The sequence below is a fragment of the Arabidopsis thaliana genome, chromosome 3 (assembly GCF_000001735.4).
Source record: "Arabidopsis thaliana chromosome 3, partial sequence".
Classification (NCBI taxonomy): domain Eukaryota; kingdom Viridiplantae; phylum Streptophyta; class Magnoliopsida; order Brassicales; family Brassicaceae; genus Arabidopsis; species Arabidopsis thaliana.
The window spans coordinates 21048646-21065692 of NC_003074.8; the positions used below are offsets into that span (position 1 = coordinate 21048646).

General features: G+C 35.8%; 5 protein-coding genes, 4 long non-coding RNA genes and 1 other non-coding gene across 22 annotated transcripts; 4 read left to right on the forward strand and 6 right to left on the reverse strand.

The window, feature by feature from the left end:
- Positions 1–81: 81 nt before the first annotated feature.
- Positions 82–3675, reverse strand: UBA2A (UBP1-associated protein 2A). 11 transcript variants are annotated; one of them, NM_001203181.1, is made up of 4 exons: positions 2038–3641; positions 888–1109; positions 704–771; positions 100–591 (listed from the first exon to the last, which is right to left on the reverse strand). In NM_001203181.1, the coding sequence occupies exon 1, from the start codon at positions 3497–3499 to the stop codon at positions 2063–2065; it is 1437 nt and encodes a 478-aa protein (NP_001190110.1). In that variant the 5' UTR covers positions 3500–3641; the 3' UTR covers positions 100–591; positions 704–771; positions 888–1109; positions 2038–2062. The 11 variants fall into 11 exon arrangements, with proteins under 11 accessions (NP_567042.1, NP_001190109.1, NP_001325971.1 ...); NM_001339828.1 differs by having other exon boundaries at positions 173–591; positions 888–1846; NM_001339827.1 differs by having other exon boundaries at positions 205–591; positions 947–1846.
- A 113-nt stretch (positions 3676–3788) lies between these two features.
- AT3G56870 (uncharacterized protein) lies at positions 3789–7076 on the forward strand. 2 transcript variants are annotated; one of them, NM_001339832.1, is made up of 7 exons: positions 3789–3840; positions 3935–4025; positions 4373–5799; positions 5879–5954; positions 6049–6446; positions 6521–6619; positions 6712–7076. In NM_001339832.1, exons 3-7 carry the CDS (start codon positions 4432–4434, stop codon positions 6871–6873), a joined length of 2103 nt encoding a protein of 700 aa, NP_001326253.1. In that variant the 5' UTR covers positions 3789–3840; positions 3935–4025; positions 4373–4431; the 3' UTR covers positions 6874–7076. The 2 variants fall into 2 exon arrangements, with proteins under 2 accessions (NP_001326253.1, NP_191246.2); NM_115546.4 differs by having other exon boundaries at positions 3789–4025.
- Positions 4156–4349, reverse strand: U2.4. The gene has a single exon (NR_141478.1). It is a non-coding gene; the product is annotated as an other RNA (small nuclear RNA).
- A 10-nt stretch (positions 7077–7086) lies between the features above and the next one.
- On the reverse strand, positions 7087–7474 carry AT3G08745. The gene has a single exon (NR_141479.1). It is a non-coding gene; the product is annotated as an other RNA (long non-coding RNA).
- AT3G08755 lies at positions 7196–7474 on the forward strand. Its single transcript, NR_141480.1, has one exon. It is a non-coding gene; the product is annotated as an other RNA (long non-coding RNA).
- A 3665-nt stretch (positions 7475–11139) lies between these two features.
- Positions 11140–12602, forward strand: AT3G56880 (VQ motif-containing protein). Its single transcript, NM_115547.3, has one exon. It carries the CDS (start codon positions 11399–11401, stop codon positions 12134–12136), a length of 738 nt encoding a protein of 245 aa, NP_191247.1. The 5' UTR covers positions 11140–11398; the 3' UTR covers positions 12137–12602.
- A 694-nt stretch (positions 12603–13296) lies between these two features.
- Positions 13297–13983, forward strand: AT3G08765. Its single transcript, NR_141481.1, has one exon. It is a non-coding gene; the product is annotated as an other RNA (long non-coding RNA).
- Positions 13925–14129, reverse strand: AT3G08775. Its single transcript, NR_141482.1, has one exon. It is a non-coding gene; the product is annotated as an other RNA (long non-coding RNA).
- Positions 14130–14154: 25 nt separating this feature from the next.
- AT3G56890 (F-box associated ubiquitination effector family protein) lies at positions 14155–15072 on the reverse strand (the record flags this gene model as incomplete). The annotated part of the gene is made up of 2 exons (NM_115548.2): positions 14155–14885; positions 14954–15072. The coding sequence occupies 2 exons, from the start codon at positions 15070–15072 to the stop codon at positions 14345–14347; spliced, it is 660 nt and encodes a 219-aa protein (NP_191248.1). The 3' UTR covers positions 14155–14344.
- Positions 15073–15442: 370 nt separating this feature from the next.
- On the reverse strand, positions 15443–16341 carry AT3G56891 (Heavy metal transport/detoxification superfamily protein; the record flags this gene model as incomplete). Of its 2 annotated transcripts, NM_001125377.2 has the most annotated exons (3): positions 16230–16341; positions 16053–16128; positions 15443–15930 (listed from the first exon to the last, which is right to left on the reverse strand). In NM_001125377.2, the coding sequence occupies exons 1-3, from the start codon at positions 16275–16277 to the stop codon at positions 15554–15556; spliced, it is 501 nt and encodes a 166-aa protein (NP_001118849.1). In that variant the 5' UTR covers positions 16278–16341. The 2 variants fall into 2 exon arrangements, with proteins under 2 accessions (NP_001118849.1, NP_001326956.1); NM_001339833.1 differs by lacking the exon at positions 16230–16341 and having other exon boundaries at positions 15554–15930; positions 16053–16154.
- Positions 16342–17047: the final 706 nt, after the last annotated feature.

A 17047-nucleotide genomic window follows, 5' to 3' on the forward strand; every position in this document is an offset into this window, starting at 1 on the left:
AGAGGTTTGTTTAAACACTTAATGATTAGTGATTAACTTAAATGAAGGTGGAATCAATAAACACTACATGTGCTCGGAGACCCTTCATTCATTTAGCTTCAATGGGAATTTAGGTAGATTGATTATCAAACTTTAATCAGAAAAGGTTATACATATACATGTTTATGTTCTTTGGCTCTCAACACTAATCCTCATGCCTATGAGTTTCTCTTTAAATGGTAAGTGATTACTATAAATTAATCTGCAATCATGTTAAACCATTTTTAGGCAATAATTTACATGTATTTTTTTGCAATATTGAAATCTCAAACCTTTAATTATACTTTCTATTATCCAATCTCAGATTGGGTTTTATGAACATTGAATGTGGCTTTGAAGAATATTGCATCTTGGATTCTCTTCATCAATGAAGGACCTTTTTCCCTTTTCGAAACTTGACATAACAATTGAGAGATTGTTGACTTGAGATCAAATACACAAAACTCTACTACTTACTTCCCCCAATTCCACTTCAGCTTCATATTCTGCTTCTCTTCTTCATCATCAATGAACCCTTCTACTATGTATCATCATCATAAATAATATTCAAAGCTGCACTTTTCCAAAAAGAGATTTCACCATCAAAGCAATCATCACCAAAAAAACTTTATGCATTCACGCCTTTATAAACTCCTCTGAAACATTAAGGGAAATAATATATCACCTCGTACTCTTGTGACTTTTCTAATAATCCCTGAACCTTGTGCACAAGGACCTGAAGGTACATGCTCTCTAGACCAAAACCAACTTTTATCACTTCAAAGAGGGACTAGGACCAATAAACAAGAACATATATAGGCAAGAGATTCGCACTGAGAGATATACTTTTAACACTTTTGATTACTTACCCTTCAATTGGAAGCACGTTGTATATAGCCAAAGAAGATACTCAACACTTTGAACTTACCTTTTAGTTGCAAGCATGTTGTGGAGATCCAAAGACTTAACTGCCTGTTGTCGAGAAACTCTATTCGATAGCTTCCACTTTTCAAATATTGAGAAATTGCCTCAGAAAGATCATTCTTCAGCTGTGTCGTTGAGAAGCTTGCACCACTTCCCACCAAGTTTGACTGTTCCAAGTTGGCTGCAACTTAGTAATTTTATGACAAATAAGTTTGGAAACAAAGTTCTAATTTGAAATAGTCATTGTAAAAACTTTTGAAACTTGTCATAGAAAATCCAAAAACACAAGTGAGAGAGCTCTGCTGCATTTTAAAATTCCAAGTTTTGATCATTTCAGAACCAATTGCATTCAGATTAGTATATGTGTGCTAAAGAAATTTCATTGACAGTTAGGGGTACATAATCTGGCTGTTCAACCGCAGTCAATTACCTGCAAGAGGAATAATTGAACAAACATAAAATCAGGATAGTACATAAAGCCAGGTTAATCAAGATAACTTGGTACAAAATACACTGCAGGCAGAAAAACACATGAAATCGTAAAACAGAGAAGTCAATAAAAACTATTTAGGAAAAACTAGAGTTCGATAAGCAAAGACCCACATGGAGCGTAGTTGCGCTTTTTTAGTTTTACAAATGAAAGTCTAAGGGGGATATTCAGAAAACTGAAAAAATAGAGACATAAACACTGAAAATAGTAGTACAAAGTTTTTTTTAGGAATTTCATAAAGAGAGTTTGGGAAAAACAAGTAGATGAAAACTAAAACTCCTTAAAAGGTTTTTTATGAGTTTGGCCTTAGGAGTGACCAAAGAGTAACATTTCATAAAGACTTCATTTAGCATCAGCTCCTTATAAACTTGAGAAGAATCACCAGGCCAATATTAAAACACTGATTTCTGATATCTGCACAATGAATTTAAGAAAATAAGAGAAGTAACATGCTTTAACAACCGTTGCAAAATCCCCCAAAACTCCAATGCAAACAAAAACCATGTGGATATACACAGAAACTTCTTGTCTTCAGACATCAGTAAGTTAATATATACTGAGGAAAGACATTTCAACAATTAAACAAGGGAAATTCATTGCTCTACCTGAGTGGATGGATACATGATACATTTAGTGACCCATGTAAGGAGTACCGTATGGCCCGACACCATGTTGCCCTCTACTTGTACCGCCTTGACCAGGTTGCGGAGTCTGATAACCGCCTTGCAACCCAGGTTGTGTACCGTACCCAGGCATTGTCCCCGGTGCCATAGCTTGAGTACCGTAACCAGTTGGCATTCCAACTCCATTCCCTGGGTTTACACCAGCAGCTGTCCCCAAGGAACCCAACAAAGCCTGTCCAATTGCCGGATTAAAAGCCAAACCAGCTCCCTGAGATGCCAATAAAGCTGTCAAGGCCTGTCCAATGGCCGGGTTTATCACCTGTGCCGTTGGACCACCCATCCCAGCTGGGTTACCAGCCATGAGATGTCCATGACCTCCAGGCGGACCATAACCATTGTTATCATTCCTTTGGTAACGAGGATTGTTATAGGCGTGTGGGTTATGGTGATGCTGCTGCTGCTTGCCCGGTTTGGGACCATCGATAGCTTTCTGGCAATGCAAGATATGGCCTTCAAAAGTCTTGTGTGGCTCCTCCAAAGCCCTCTTGGCGCTTTCAGACGACTTATAAACAAAGAGACAGAAACCTTTAGGTCTCCCAGTATACTTATCAAGACCCAAAGGACCTTCTTCAATTTCTCCAAACTTTGAGAAAAACATCAGCAACTTCTGTGGATCAAGCTCTGCTCCGACATTACTAACATAAATCTTTTTCTGAGTATGCTCCGAGTTCGAATGCTGAGCAGGCGCTGAAACAGCTGCAGCAGCGATAGGAGCTCCACCAAAGACAGGTCCTTTAGAAGCCAATTGGCATGCCGTCATACGACTACCAATCTTCTTCTGAGGCTGCTTGAGTGCGTTGCGAGCACCTGAACGAGACTTGTACAGAATAAAGCCATAACCTTTAGATTTCCCTGAGATCTTATCAAACACAGCCTTGCAATCTTCGATCTCTCCGTACTGCTTAAAAGCTTCAATAAGCGTCTCTGTTTTCGTATCCCAACCAAGACCGTGCACAAAGATCTTCCGATGAACAGGGTCCTCATCAGCTACTTCCCTAATTCGATTGGCTACATCAACATGCTTCTCCGCTGCTTCCTTAAGAAGACTCAAAACTTGCTCCTTTGAAAATGGTTCCAACAGATCCTGAATTGGTTCATCGTCATCATCTTCTTGATTGCCAGATCCAGACGTCGCCGCCGCCTCTATACGATTCCCATCCGTCTGATCCTCATTCTCATCACCATCATCTTCATCGTCATCATCTTCTACTTCTTCTTCTTGCTCTTCCTCTACTTCCTCGTATTCAACTTCTTCAACGTCTCCTTGATTATCCTGATTTTTAATTACAAGCTGCTGCTCCTCCTCCGGCGTCTGCTTCAGCTTCTGCGACGGTTCTTCAGCTTCGTTAGATTCTTCTCCTTCGAGCTTTCTCTTCTTTGTCATTTTCGAATTCTAATGGAGATTTTAGGGTTTCGAATGTTTTCTTTGGTTTCTTCTCCAAAAAGCTGATTTTCCCCTCCTTATCTATAATGCGCCGCTATGTGGGTGGTATATCATCAACCTCAAGTCTTTGCTAAGTGGATTTTTACACATTTACCCCTAACCATTTTATATATATAAGCCCATTAATGATTATTGGGCTTTAAGTTTAAAGACCCATTTACGAAAAGATGCTTAAGTAAGAAAAAAAGAATAACGTCAAAGTTCCCGCCATGTGTTTCCCGCGAGACTTGACGGCTCATAAGATTAGTCAGAACTCAGAAGACAAGACAACCAAAGAAAAGGTTTCGCCTCCCTTCTTACAAAGAGCTGCAATTTTCAGTCTCTTGGTCTTCTTCTTCGTCTTGTTTTCAAATTAATGTCTCTCTGTCTCTTTAGTGAACCCTAGATCCAGAAATTAGAGTTTGGAGCCCAGGATTCGGCATTCATTTCCCTTCTCTATCCAATTAAGCGTTGATTAAGACTTAAGGTAAATTCAATGTCCTAGATTCAATTTCTCTTTGATTCATTCATCTACTTTACCCAGATCTGCTCTTTACCATTCTCGAATCGATACAGCTACAAAAAAAATTGATGTAGCGAAATTAGGGTTTTCGCCGCCCATTGTGAATTTCATTTTTTAATTTGCATGTCCTTTTTCGTGGTCAGATTTGTGCAATTGATTTTCTAAGAAAAGAGTTTTGGTTTCAAATTGTGTTTAGTAGCTAATTGATGTTCGTTTCTCTGATTGGCTTAATGAAATTTAGGATTCTGGTTTATTGTTGTTAGCACTTAGCAGTATCCTTACCGGTAATTCCTTTGTTTGTTTCAATCCAGGAGCGCGGGGATTATACGAGCTTAATCAGTTGTTAGCAAGTAATTATCTGATAGTTACAATGGTGGAGTTAAGAAGTAGCACACACTTGAACTCTCATGTACATTATATCCGAACCATTAAAGACGGATCTATCAAAATAGTGATGAATATGGATGGCAGAAGAAAACCAAAGCTCAAATTTAGACAGTTGGTGGATATATACAATCTTGAAGACAGTCAAGGTGTTGAGTCAATTCCAAGAGTAGTCAGGGATTTGGACAATGGTTCTGATTTTACACAAGGTTCTGAGTCTGAAGATTTTAGCATGACAACATTGGAGATGATTCAGAAACAATGCAAAGAAAGGAAAAGGAAACTTAGAAACTGCAGAGATACTACTACTGAGACATTCTCGAACGTTGAAGTTAAAAAAGAGTATGTGACCCAAGATGAAGGATGTGATATTGAGGAGCCTCTTAGCAGTTGGGATACGAAATTCTCCAAGAGAAGGAAGAAGAAGCAGGAGCGTAAAAAAGCAAAGTGTGGTACTTCTACTTCCTCTCCTCCATCTGTGGAAAAGGTTGATTTGCCGTTGGTGCTCTTTCATGTCAAGCCTGAAGTTTGGGATGATAGCTATTCAGTTTCTGAAGCCATGGATTGTAGTGAAAAGTCAGAATCTCCTATAAATACAGTGTTGGTGGAAGAAATAATGCTTGATTCGTCCAGTGACATGAGGCTGGTTCCATACTGCAGTGCAGAGCCAAATTTTCCCGGAGTGGTAGCCATTGAGGAAGCTTTTGAAGATGCATCAGAAGAGTTTAGCGATGCTGATTTTCAGAATAAGCAAATTGTTTTGTACTCTAGTGTGTCTAGAGAGGAGATGGAATTGGATGTTAATCCACAACATTCAGAATATGAGAACATTGGTTGTGTAAAGAACTTCATTTCTGCTTACACAAGCTCTGGGTGCGAAGAAGAAGATAAAGAGGATGAGGAAAGCAATGATATAAAGGCTAACTTAGATATGAGTGTAACTGGTTTGGAGATTGTGAAGATAGAAGCTCCAGAAATACTTGCTATTGATTACCCCGGTTGTTTGTCCATCATCAATTTTTGTGCAGAAGATTCCGAGATTGTGTGGGAAACTGAAGACATTACTAAGGATAATTTTCCTGAAGCAACTGATATTCTCCAGCTGACCAACTGTTGTAATTCACTGGATAATCTGCAACCAGTTCCTGAAGACAGCACAAGTTCAAAAGAAGAAGATCATTTGACAGAAAGATTACAACAATCTTTATACTCCAAACATGAAGATGAAGCAGGAGACCACAAACTATCACAACTGTATAAGGAACCTGATGAGGTTCAAAAAGTTGCAGAGACTGACAGTATCCAGCAACAACAACCACACCACCAACCAGAAAATCTACTCTCTGGGAGAAAGGTTTGTCCTCTGTATAATTTTTTCTAACCGCATTCTATTCTTAATTCAGTTTCCTTAGTAGATACATTTTGGTTTTCAGGCTTTATCTCCCACCTCTCAAGAAAAACTTCGCAAGGCAATGGAGCACCCTGATTCACCTGAGAAAAGGAGTAAAAGTAAGTCAATGAAAAAAGAAAACTGAAGTCTTATTTATATGCTTTGCACTGTAAAACTTTTAGATGCTCATCCATGTTACAAACTGTAATCCAGAATCAAGAGGGAAACTCTACTTCAGTAGCCAAAACTCACATAGGATCCTTAAGGCTCAAGGGCTGGATAACATTGACCGAGTGGAAATCATTCCAAGCTCAAAGCAAGCCATTCAAAAAGCAACTAATAATACGCGGCAAATGAAGTATCAAAGAGCGACACACAAGTTTCCACGTCGAAATACTCAAGCAGCAAAAGCACAGCCTTTTAGCACTGGAGGCACTTCTATACAAGGATGCTCACAGAAAGCTATTGCCTTCTCGCAAGGGCAAATGCGTGATTTCCAAAATGTTGCAGCTAGGCTCACAAAAGAGCTGAAATCGATGAGACAAATCACAAAGAGATGTCTGCAAGCTGAAAGCAACACCTCCAACATGTCTGACTGTAACTTAGATGAGGTACTTTTGTCTATTATCAGCAATTGAAATTTGGTTTGTCAATTTCTAAATGTTGGCTTTCTTTCTCTTTTCAGGTGAAAACTGTGATTGGAAATGCAGAAAAAACTGAAGAGAGTTGCAAGAAATGGCTTTCGATCATTGAACGTGACTGTAATCGGTTTTGCAAACTCATGGTATGTTTAACACTCTTAACATTCACAAACACGACTAAGAGATATTTGTCTTCCTTCAATCTCCAACTCTTCTTCATTCCCTTCCTTTACAGAGTATGGTCAGAGAAGATTCTCCAGCTACTGAGAACATTGTTCATAAGAAAAAGAAGATTAGATTTGCAGATGATGCAGGAGGAGATCTATGCCATGTCAAGGTTTTTGAGATTGATTTGGAATCTGAATCATACGTCATAACCAAAGACTGTAAAATTTAGTGTAATGTAAAACTCTTCACACCATTTGTACATTCATGTCTTGAGATTTCATGAGATATAACGATCTTTTTCTAGATTCAATCCCAACCTTGAGACAAAACCAAGAAGCTGATTCAGTTTCTGTAATAGAGTCCTAATCCTGATTGGGCCGAGTTTTAATTAGGCCCAGATATTTGAAATATGCTCGAATCAAGTGGTCTTATTGTATACTATCCAGACGGCCTATAAGGACTAAGGAGACATAAAACTTGTAAATAATTTCAGTTTCTGCAAAGAAAATACGAAGAATGGAATCTTTTTGAGGAAGGAAAAAGACTAAAAGAGTGGAGAGGGAAGCTTGGGCGACAAGAGTGGGCAGAGTATTGGGAATGACGAAGAAACATTTAGGCGCTATGCATAATACACGACCGCTTCTTCAAGTCAACAACATTCTCACGTGCCATCTCCCTTTTCTTTTTTACTTTTACTTTTTACTTCTTTTTTATCACTTGTATTAATAATAAGAATCATAAAAAACAAAAATGACGCGGTATCGTCATGATACTGTCATGATTACATGGTTTAAAAAGATGACGTTATCGCTGGCGTCTCTTGACTTTGTTCCTCCCACTAGATTCTTTTTTTTTTTTTGTCAGGATCCAAAATTTTTAAATTAGATCATCCTGCATTTTTCTTATGACAATCAGAAAGACTTTCCTCCTTTAATTTGATCTTTGTAAAGCTAAATATTTTGTAGGTTTATCCAATACACTAATTAGTTTGACTAGAACATCTGGAATAGCTTAAAGCTTAATAAAAAAAAAAAAAACAAAAAAAGAGTTTCAAAGTTCGTGGACGCATTAGCAATACACTAATTTTGGACCTCTTGAACCAACGTAAATCGTCTCATTCATCGATCTGCTGTATGGAATATATAGAATATAGTGCTTAATGGAATTTTTTCAAATATATAAAATTTTAGTTAAATATTCAACCGCTGATATTGATGTGTTTCGCAGCTTTTCATAATTGCTAATTGTCAATGATCGGGACTTTACAAGTGTTGTACAACTAATATGAAGACTAGCCAAATTAAGTATTATGTGCTGACTCGTTATTCTTTTAAGTTTTACAATTATCTTCTTCGTTCTTTTTTTTTTTTTGATAAAATCAATAAAAATACAGTTCTATAATAACTATTCTTTTCAACTGTTAATAAAAATTTAATTTTCCTTTTTGTAACGGTTATTCGTTTCAAGTGTTAATATGTACTAACATATTTGAAAAAGAAAGAAGAAAATGAGTGGAATTAATATTTACGGTTTTGTGGTTGTTATCAAACTATTAATTGGTTTTTTTTTTGGTATATAAAGGATCGTAAAGTAGTAAACCTTAATCAAGCATGTTGAAGGAACAATGCCGACGTCATCCAAATTTCGATGTCTCCAATAATTGACCACTAAAATCAAACGACTAATGAAGAGAGTTATGTAAAAGATTGGTCATGTTTTTTATGGGTCCATCTTCTTCGCTTTAGTCTTTATTATATTATCGTAAAACAATAACTCTTTATGAATTTAATTTCTAACCAGTATACTAATATATACACACATATGTATCTTATATTCTTAATCAACCAATCCAATCAATATAGCTTTCTTCACGCAATCAGCTTCTTCCCATATATTGTCACGAAAATATTATTTATACATATTACATTTACACCGTCGTAGATATATTAATCTTTGTGGGCGTAATAATCACGGCTCTCGTAATAAGGAGGACTCTTCTTATCAACAATCCAATAATTTTATGGAAATTATTGATAACAATTTAGTTAACTACAAGTAGTACTGTTTCAACATATACTATATGTGTACTTGCATAAAAAGATAACTTACATAGCTCGCACTCATTTCGATTGAGATATTCACGAAGATGTCAAATTCATCAATTTATTTATGTGTACTTGCATAAGGAACGAAAATAAATAGATGTCAAATTCATTAATTTAAAGATAAGAAAAATATATTAAAGTACTACTAGGTTTTGGAATTTTCAATTAACATAACTATTTACGCGTAGTATATGTGAATTTTGGTGATGTTTTTTTTAACTGAATTGGTATAGATGTCTGTAAACAAATTATTTAGTAAGTACTATATTATTTTATTTTTGACATGGGAAGACCAAGATTCTGCGCTTGATAACACTGGGAACTTGCATTGAAAGAAGCAGGAGACAAGTTAAAAGAGACAATATCGAAAATCACGACAAATGCTTTTTCTAATTGACATAAATAAACAATATGAATTGTGATAAAGTATATGTTTTTATATTTATGCTAAAAACCATTGTAGATTTTTAAATGATAACAACAAGCTGATAAATTAATTATATATCAGTTAGTGGCTTATATTTTAGTGAACTCGACAGTTTGACTGAGAGATAATAAGAGGTTAGCTAGATTCAATCCGATTTATTTCGTTAGAAGACTAGACCTACATCTAAAATGTGCAATCACACACACACACATAAAGTAAGTATAATTAGAAAGAAAAAAAAAAAAGTACAGACTAATAGATGGGTTATTATAAAGATTTGAACAAAAAACAAAGAAATGTGCAAATGAATTAGATTTTGATATTTAGAAAAAGGAAAAAAAAAAAAAAAAAGAAGAATGGGCCGGAGGGGACAGTGTAAGGTAAGTGAGGAGGAAGAGACGTCGGGATACGTGAAAACGCGTTTTTATTTCTTACAAATAAAAAAAAGGTTTATGACGAACGTGGCAGATAATCATTTTAGATCGTTCATGCATGGATCATGCAAAAGCCTAAAAAGTGACTAAAAAAACTCACTTTCGATTCCCACGTTACAGCTTCATTTGATACTAATATAAGTGTGTCGCTTCTTTACACTTTTTAGTTTTCGAATTTCAGTTACATTAGTAATTAAGCTGAGAAAAAGTTTAGCTGTCCAATTTAGGTGTGTATAAGAATCTTAAAAGTGATTTTTTTGATTACTAAATGTATTTGGGATCAAAGTTTATAAACTTTCACATGCATGGTATAACATTGGATGATATCATTTAATTTTATAAATCAAAGCCCAAGAAAAAGATAAAGAATATTATATGGTTGAAATGAAACCATTAATGTCTGATCCAAAAACATAATCCGGTTCAAATATTTAGACTAGTGTAAATAAACTATCTATTTGATAAATTACACATCAACATGAAAGCCACTCATTGCTATGTTTTAAGTTTGTTTCCTTCAAAACTATCACAACTCCATGCACCTAGTTGTTAAAGAAAATAAATAGGAAACCAAAATTTTTGTGTTTGTGTTTTTTTGTTTGTATGTTGGTATAGATAATTTTGACATTAATTTGTCCCACTAGAATATAAAAGGAAACCAAAATTTAATACGATATGAAGCCCTCTCAAACTTGCGATAAATTTGAAGCTTTACAAAATCAACACAAAAACGGAATCACTTAAAATAGTACTACTGTGATTAATAGTATTTGTTGACCCAACAAAATAATATCTAACATTCATATCCATAATAATATCTAAAATTCATATCCATATATATATATAGAGCTATACATATTCTCCTAGTATTGGTCACCATGGCCTACTTGCATTTATGCAACCTAACGTTTCCCTTTCGATCGTTGTGTTGATTTGTTTCAAGTTTGAACATAAACCGATAAACAGTTTCGACGGGCAAATAATACAGTCTTTGTGCCATATATAAGAAAGAAGCTTAAGGACACTAGTGAGATTAGTGTGTTGTAGTGGGTATTTAAATAGTGAAGTTACAGAATGTTAATAAAGTATAGACTAGAAACCAAACTATTGAAACCATTTTCTCCAATCATATTACATATACAAATTCAAAATTTTAAATATCAAATTTGAATTGGAATGTTGAAAATAGCCTGGCTACATTTGGACTGTGTCGAACACTCTACATGTAGAAGTGAGCAATGCTATATACAATATTGTTTCTTTGTTCAACTCTATTTTCCACTAATTTTCTTTTAAAAAGATTAACAATTAAGTACTTAAATGTGTCAAATCAGCTATATAACCTTGAGATATTTAGGAGCAAAAATAATTTATATTTTTACAAGACCAATTCTCAATCCATCTTTTTTTTATAATAAAAATGTTCAAAGAAGAGATTAGCGACGACATAATCCATAAATTAATACAGAGATTAGATAGAGAGTCAAGAAAAATGGGTTTAATAAATAAGACGAAAAAAACAGAGCTGAGTCAGAGTTCCGTACAATTCTGCTGACGCGTGTCTTCTCCTTTCTCTCTCTTCTCCACGCGGTTTCTCATTCTCTCTCTCTCTCTCTTCGCCGTCCTATTTATATTATCTCTCCTCAGCTTTCATTTCTCCAATTCATTCATTATCACATTCCTTTACTCACTCTCTCTCTCTCTCTAAAAACAGAGCTCAACAATAATGATCCACTAAAAAAGATTCTCTTTTCTCTTCTTCTCCGGTGATTTACTTACTTAACAATCATGGCGTCGTCGGAGGGATTAGCAAGCGTTGATCCTTGGTCATTCCGTCAAAACTTCAACATCGATTCGTGGCTACTCTCTGATTCCTTCTCACACGACAGTGATATACTCGCTAAAGCTCTTCACAGATCCATCTCCACTTCCACCGAATCATCTCCTCTTTCTCCTTCATCTTTCTTCGACTCTTCAACCGCCGCCGTCGATTTTTCTCCTCCTCAAACTCTCTCCAACGTCTCTTTCGGCTCAGATCCAGAAATCCCCGCCGCTAGTGCTCTTGGTCTCGGGAAACGAAAACGTGGTCCTGGTGTTTCCGGTGGTAAACAAACGAAACGCCGATCTCGAGTTTCTAATAAGAAATCTCAAACCACGTTTATAACGGCGGACGCTGCTAATTTCCGGCAGATGGTTCAACAAGTCACCGGAGCTAAGTTCCTCGGTTCTTCCAACAGCATTTTCGCACCGATTGTGAAGCCGGAGCCACACCGTCTCGCTAGTAGATTACCACCGTCGTGCGGAAACTTGGACCGATCTTCAGCTGTTCCAACGCTAGATACGTCGTCGTTTTTGTCTAACCATCACCAAGAGAACATTATCACAGATTTGGGAGCTCCGACCGGTTCGTTTCATCATCAATCCAGTGCAGGTACAACGACGGCGAACGTTGGTGGTGGTAGCTCCGCCGTGGAATTGGATAGTTACCCGAGCTTCCCAACACTCGAATCATGGAAAGTTATGTGATCGATCTGATTTTAAGATTAGTGTTTATGTAGAGATGTAATCCCTTTTGTTTTTTTCCTTTGTGTTTCTCATTTTGTTATGAAGAATCTTGTTTTAGTCCTTAAGCTTATGCAGCTATGGAGTCTCTTGTTCATACTTTTGGGGAAATCAAATGGTTTATTGGAAAAAAAACTTGTTACTGCATTAATTTTGTGTTAGCACTATCAAATTTACTTTTTAACTGTTTTTAAGGATAAAAAGCGGAAAAAGGATAAATCTTCTTCAGCCTATACATGGCTGTAAAAGAAGGATTTGTCTTCAGAGAAGCTAGGGAATATCTTTATGGTCCCATGTATCTATACACAGAAAAGACAATCATACACGTTACCACCACCACAATAATGTCTCCATTACTGATACAAATCTATTTTTCTCTTAGATGTAAAGATTCCTCTTATCATATAATCTGAAGATTAATAAAATGAAGCATAGTGTAGCAACAAGAATTAAGTTACACAAAATAGGAGATTAGCTTTCAACAACTACTACAAGAGGAGTATGTCAAAGTAAACGATAATGCGACAACAACCCAAGTCAAAAAGATTGCATCGTAAAAAAGAAAAGTTAGAATACTCTCATAATGGGTTTGGTGATCAGAAACAAACAAAAAAAAATTACATTTATAAGGAGATTATATATGAGAAAAGTCGCAAGCAATAGTTTAGTTTTTTCAACAGCTCCTTAGGTCAGTTTTAAAGTGAGTCAACGTCAATGCCACAAAAGAGGAAGCACTGATTCATCATGAGTCGTGTTCTTAGTTTGACTGTTAAACGTCATTTGCGTTGATTCTTTGATTCCTATATTACACGACACCAATATATGTCCCGTTGAGATCAAACTTACTCATTAGAAACAAAACGTATACTTTAAACAAGACTTAACTTAAGATCCCGAAACGTTAAATCAAGGTTGACACTAGATTTGGATGCACTTCACATTTTTGTTGGATCTATTCACTTTAAAAACTCAAAATTTTGCAAATATTGGTGTAACATGTGGACGGTGGAAGAGACTAACCGAGCAATAAATATTAGGAGGGGCCATAGATTGACCAAAGCGATTATATAATGTAAGTCATAAGTCAGAACAAAGACTAATGTAAAGGCGACAAATATATTAGGGGTTGTTGGTGGTTGCACCTGAGATGGGTTTATGAGGGAATCATCATCTACTTTGTCTCACTCTGATTCAGACACTTATCTATCATCTCATGTGGGTCGGTCTTTGGGCTTTTAATTATGAGGACGACACCAAAAGTGTGTGTTCAGTTTACGTTAAACCCAGTATTTATCTGTGGTATGATTCAGCTTATAAACACAACTTATTACCAAAAGCTAGGAAGTAATTAAGTATTTTTGTATTTCACATCTTCCACAAGTTGATCTCTAGTTTGTTTCCTAGCCTATACTACACTGGTGAAGCAGCTAGAAATGTGCTCTTAGATTTGCAAACACTTGTAAAATTATGAGATTTCCTCTGTTTCTTCTCATTTGTTTTTTAGTTGTAACGCTTCGATCAAGAAACCCTTATAAGAAAGACACATTCTATCAAGCAGCTGGGCTTTTACAGTGGATGCAGTAAGTAATCAATCTAAAGAGATCCAAATAGTGAAAAAACCTGAAAATGCAGATTACAACAACTTAATCATTTCGTGTTTTCTGAAACTAAGTCTTGACTTTTAATTTGGCTTGGCCTCGAAGATCTGATTAGAAAATCAAATCAACACCTGTCCTCACTCTAGGTTAGCAAATACTTGTACCTGTTCTGCTGCGCTTGTTATTCATAGATGGAGTGGAACCGAGTTTGCAGAGACCTCTTCCAGATGATGGTATCAAGGCAAAAAATTATGTGCAATGGTAGAGACAGCATTAAACTATACAATCGGATTTACTGATTTAGAACTGTAGAGAGATAGAATTACAAATGAAAACTACGTTAACCAAAGATAGTCACGAGGTACATACGATTTACCAAAGCTAGATTTGACTCGCACAGACTTTTACAAACGTCTAATACTATTAACTAAAGAATATAAAGGCATACATGATGCCCTTTTGCTTTTTACCTATTCCTTGTCTCATTGTTTTACTCTCTTATACTCTTCTCCTCTTCTTCTGTCTTCATCTTCACTTATGTCTTTTCCATTTCTTCTCCCTACTTACACCATCATCATACCTCGTCCCCTACGTTGTCAGGACATAACGTTTCACAGCAGTAACAGCGGCTCTTGATATGAGAAATGCTTGACTTGAATTGCTTTGCATCGTTTAGACTAAGATCCTCAACATAGTCAACAAAGGCATAAACTTCACCACGATGCTCAACCTCTTCAAGCTTAGCTCCAAAACCTTGGATTTCAACACTTTGGAGGGTTTTCTTTTCGGGATCGAAGTAGAATACATAGTACGGTTTACATGTATACTTCATACACAAAACAATATCGCCTCTTGCAGTCACTCCAGCAACTGAAAACTCGCAGGAACCAAGGACTTCATTCTCCGGTAAAGTGTAGACATACTTGACCCATTCCTGTTTCTCAACATCCTCTAGAACCCACAAACACAACTCAACGGAACGTCTTCCACCAACGTCAACATAGTTGCACTTAGTCACAGCTAATTTACCCATATAGTTGACCAAACTTAATCCACTAGGGTCCTCTATATGATCATCTAAGCATTCTGACTCAATAAACTTGAACTCCTCAGAGCTAACATCAAAGCAAACAATCAAAGACAGTGTTTCCTCGAAACAAGTTCTAGATAAGTAATACAAAACCCCATTGATGCATATCCCTTGAGTCCTTTGACAGCGATAATACAAAGGACCATCAATATCGTTTCTATCCTTTCTCCTCCACTTGAGTTCACCAGATCCTTAATTTTTCCTCTTTCCATTGGTTTCGCCGGAGTGCGTGATTGTTCCGCCGGAGAAGCAGAGGGTTTTAGGAATACGACGACAAAAAGAGAGAGAATACAGTACGTGGCGCTTCAGTGACCGCTCCTCCCTCCAAACTAAAACAACTTCAATCGTCGTTCTGCAAATCTTGATGTTATTAGGCCTATACTTTAATATTAGGGCCCAATAAATGTTTGCTAAAATCTTAGGGCCTGGCTTCACAATTCAACATTCTAATAACCTTTCTTATTAGTTTCTTTCATCTCGCATTAATATTTTTTTCTAATTAAAATGAAGACTTTTTTTCTTTTTTTCTTCTCAAACTATATTGGAATTAGCTTAATAGGAAACTTAAGATAAAACATGTGTATTATATCAAACAAACTTATACAATAGAGGGAACAAAATCTTGTTTTGGTTAAGAATGAACAAATGAATAAAGGAATGAAAGAATCCAACGTCAAAAATTAATAACACAAATCACATGATAGTACAAGCATGAGCATTATCATCGCTAAAAAGATGAAGAGCATTTTCATCGATATTAGGTTGAACTTTTTGGGATGAACTAGGATAATAACCATTGATAGTAGAGTTGTTTGTATTTTGAAAGTCGTCAACGTCATAGAAATCATACTTTCCACTATATGAGATTGTCTGATATATCTTCTGATCCGATTGTTCCAAATGTTGAGAAGGATATGTATAGTAATCACCATAATATCCATTGTAAGGAAATGGCCAATATTCCGCTGTTCGTCCCGTTCGTTTCACCATCTTTAGAACCTCTTCTCGATCAACGTATCCCGTGACTGTCACTTTTTGTCGATCCACGTCTATCTCTACCGTGTCCACTCCTACACATATTTATTATTATACTGTTAATCAAGATTTGCCTTAAGACCAAACATATATTTATGAAAGCTAAATGATACGACTAAAATCGATGTTTGATTTTGTTTTTCTGAATTTTTCTTACCATCGAGTTTAGAAATGGCTCTTCGAACCTTCTTTTCACATCCTTTACAATCCATGTCTACCAAAAGCTCCACAATCTTAAACAACAGAAGAAAATATACATTAGAAAATGAACAAAACGTTTGATGATAACCATCAATAAAAAGAACAACGAACAAAGACATAGATGGCAACGTACAGATAAAGCGATTGGTAATCGAGAGTTTCCATGTATCCAATCAAACATTCTCTTAATTATCTTGTCGATCGAGAATTTACGTTTTGTCTTAAGATCTTTTTGCTTTCAATATAATATTTTGGTTGTATGTGTATGAGATATATTTATATAGGTGGAATGGAAATGACTGCGCGTATTAGGAACACTTGGTGTGTGATTCCAAGAAACCGCGTTTGCGTCTTGTGAGATGCAAAAAGCTTATGTCCTAAGTCTTACATTATATATCTTGTGTCTTGGTGTCGCCAGAGTTTTAATTATTGTGTCTTATTACTAGAGTAAGGGTTTACCAAAATAATATATGAATTTTAGCGTATTTCAAAGAATTAAGAGATTAGCTTAAAATTATATTAATTAAAAATGATGTAGAAGCATATACAGAAACTTGTCTCAATCGTTTTAACGTTTTTTCTGTCCGTAGAGTTAAGAAATTTGACGAGATTCAACATAAATAAATGTATTATTGATTTTATTTTATTTTTAATAAAGTTTCGTTGGATATTGAAAACTATAAGACCGACCAATCTAAATTTTATTAGTTTTGATTTCCAGGCAATTAATCCGAACCGAAGTGGCATACGCATATTCAAAAGTCAAGATCTCCTGCCTACCAAATAGTGGATATATACAAAAATTACAGACACATATTAGCTTATTAATGTATATATGTTGATAGAATGCATGCAAGTCGTGTGAATAGCCAAAATGTGAATATATAGCATTTCCAAGTAGAGAAAATGAAATCCAAATCATTTGAATTTGTGAGGTTTCGAAATCTACTA

Coding starts and splice junctions, on each gene's coding strand:
- UBA2A (NM_115545.4), bottom strand. CDS start 3,499: ATGACAAAGAAGAGAAAGCTCGAAGGAGAAGAATCTAACGAAGCTGAA.
- AT3G56870 (NM_115546.4), top strand. CDS start 4,432: ATGGTGGAGTTAAGAAGTAGCACACACTTGAACTCTCATGTACATTAT. Junction 5,800..5,878: donor ATCTACTCTCTGGGAGAAAG/GTTTGTCCTCTG, acceptor TTTGGTTTTCAG/GCTTTATCTCCCACCTCTCA. Junction 6,447..6,520: donor CTGACTGTAACTTAGATGAG/GTACTTTTGTCT, acceptor TTCTCTTTTCAG/GTGAAAACTGTGATTGGAAA.
- AT3G56880 (NM_115547.3), top strand. CDS start 11,399: ATGGCGTCGTCGGAGGGATTAGCAAGCGTTGATCCTTGGTCATTCCGT.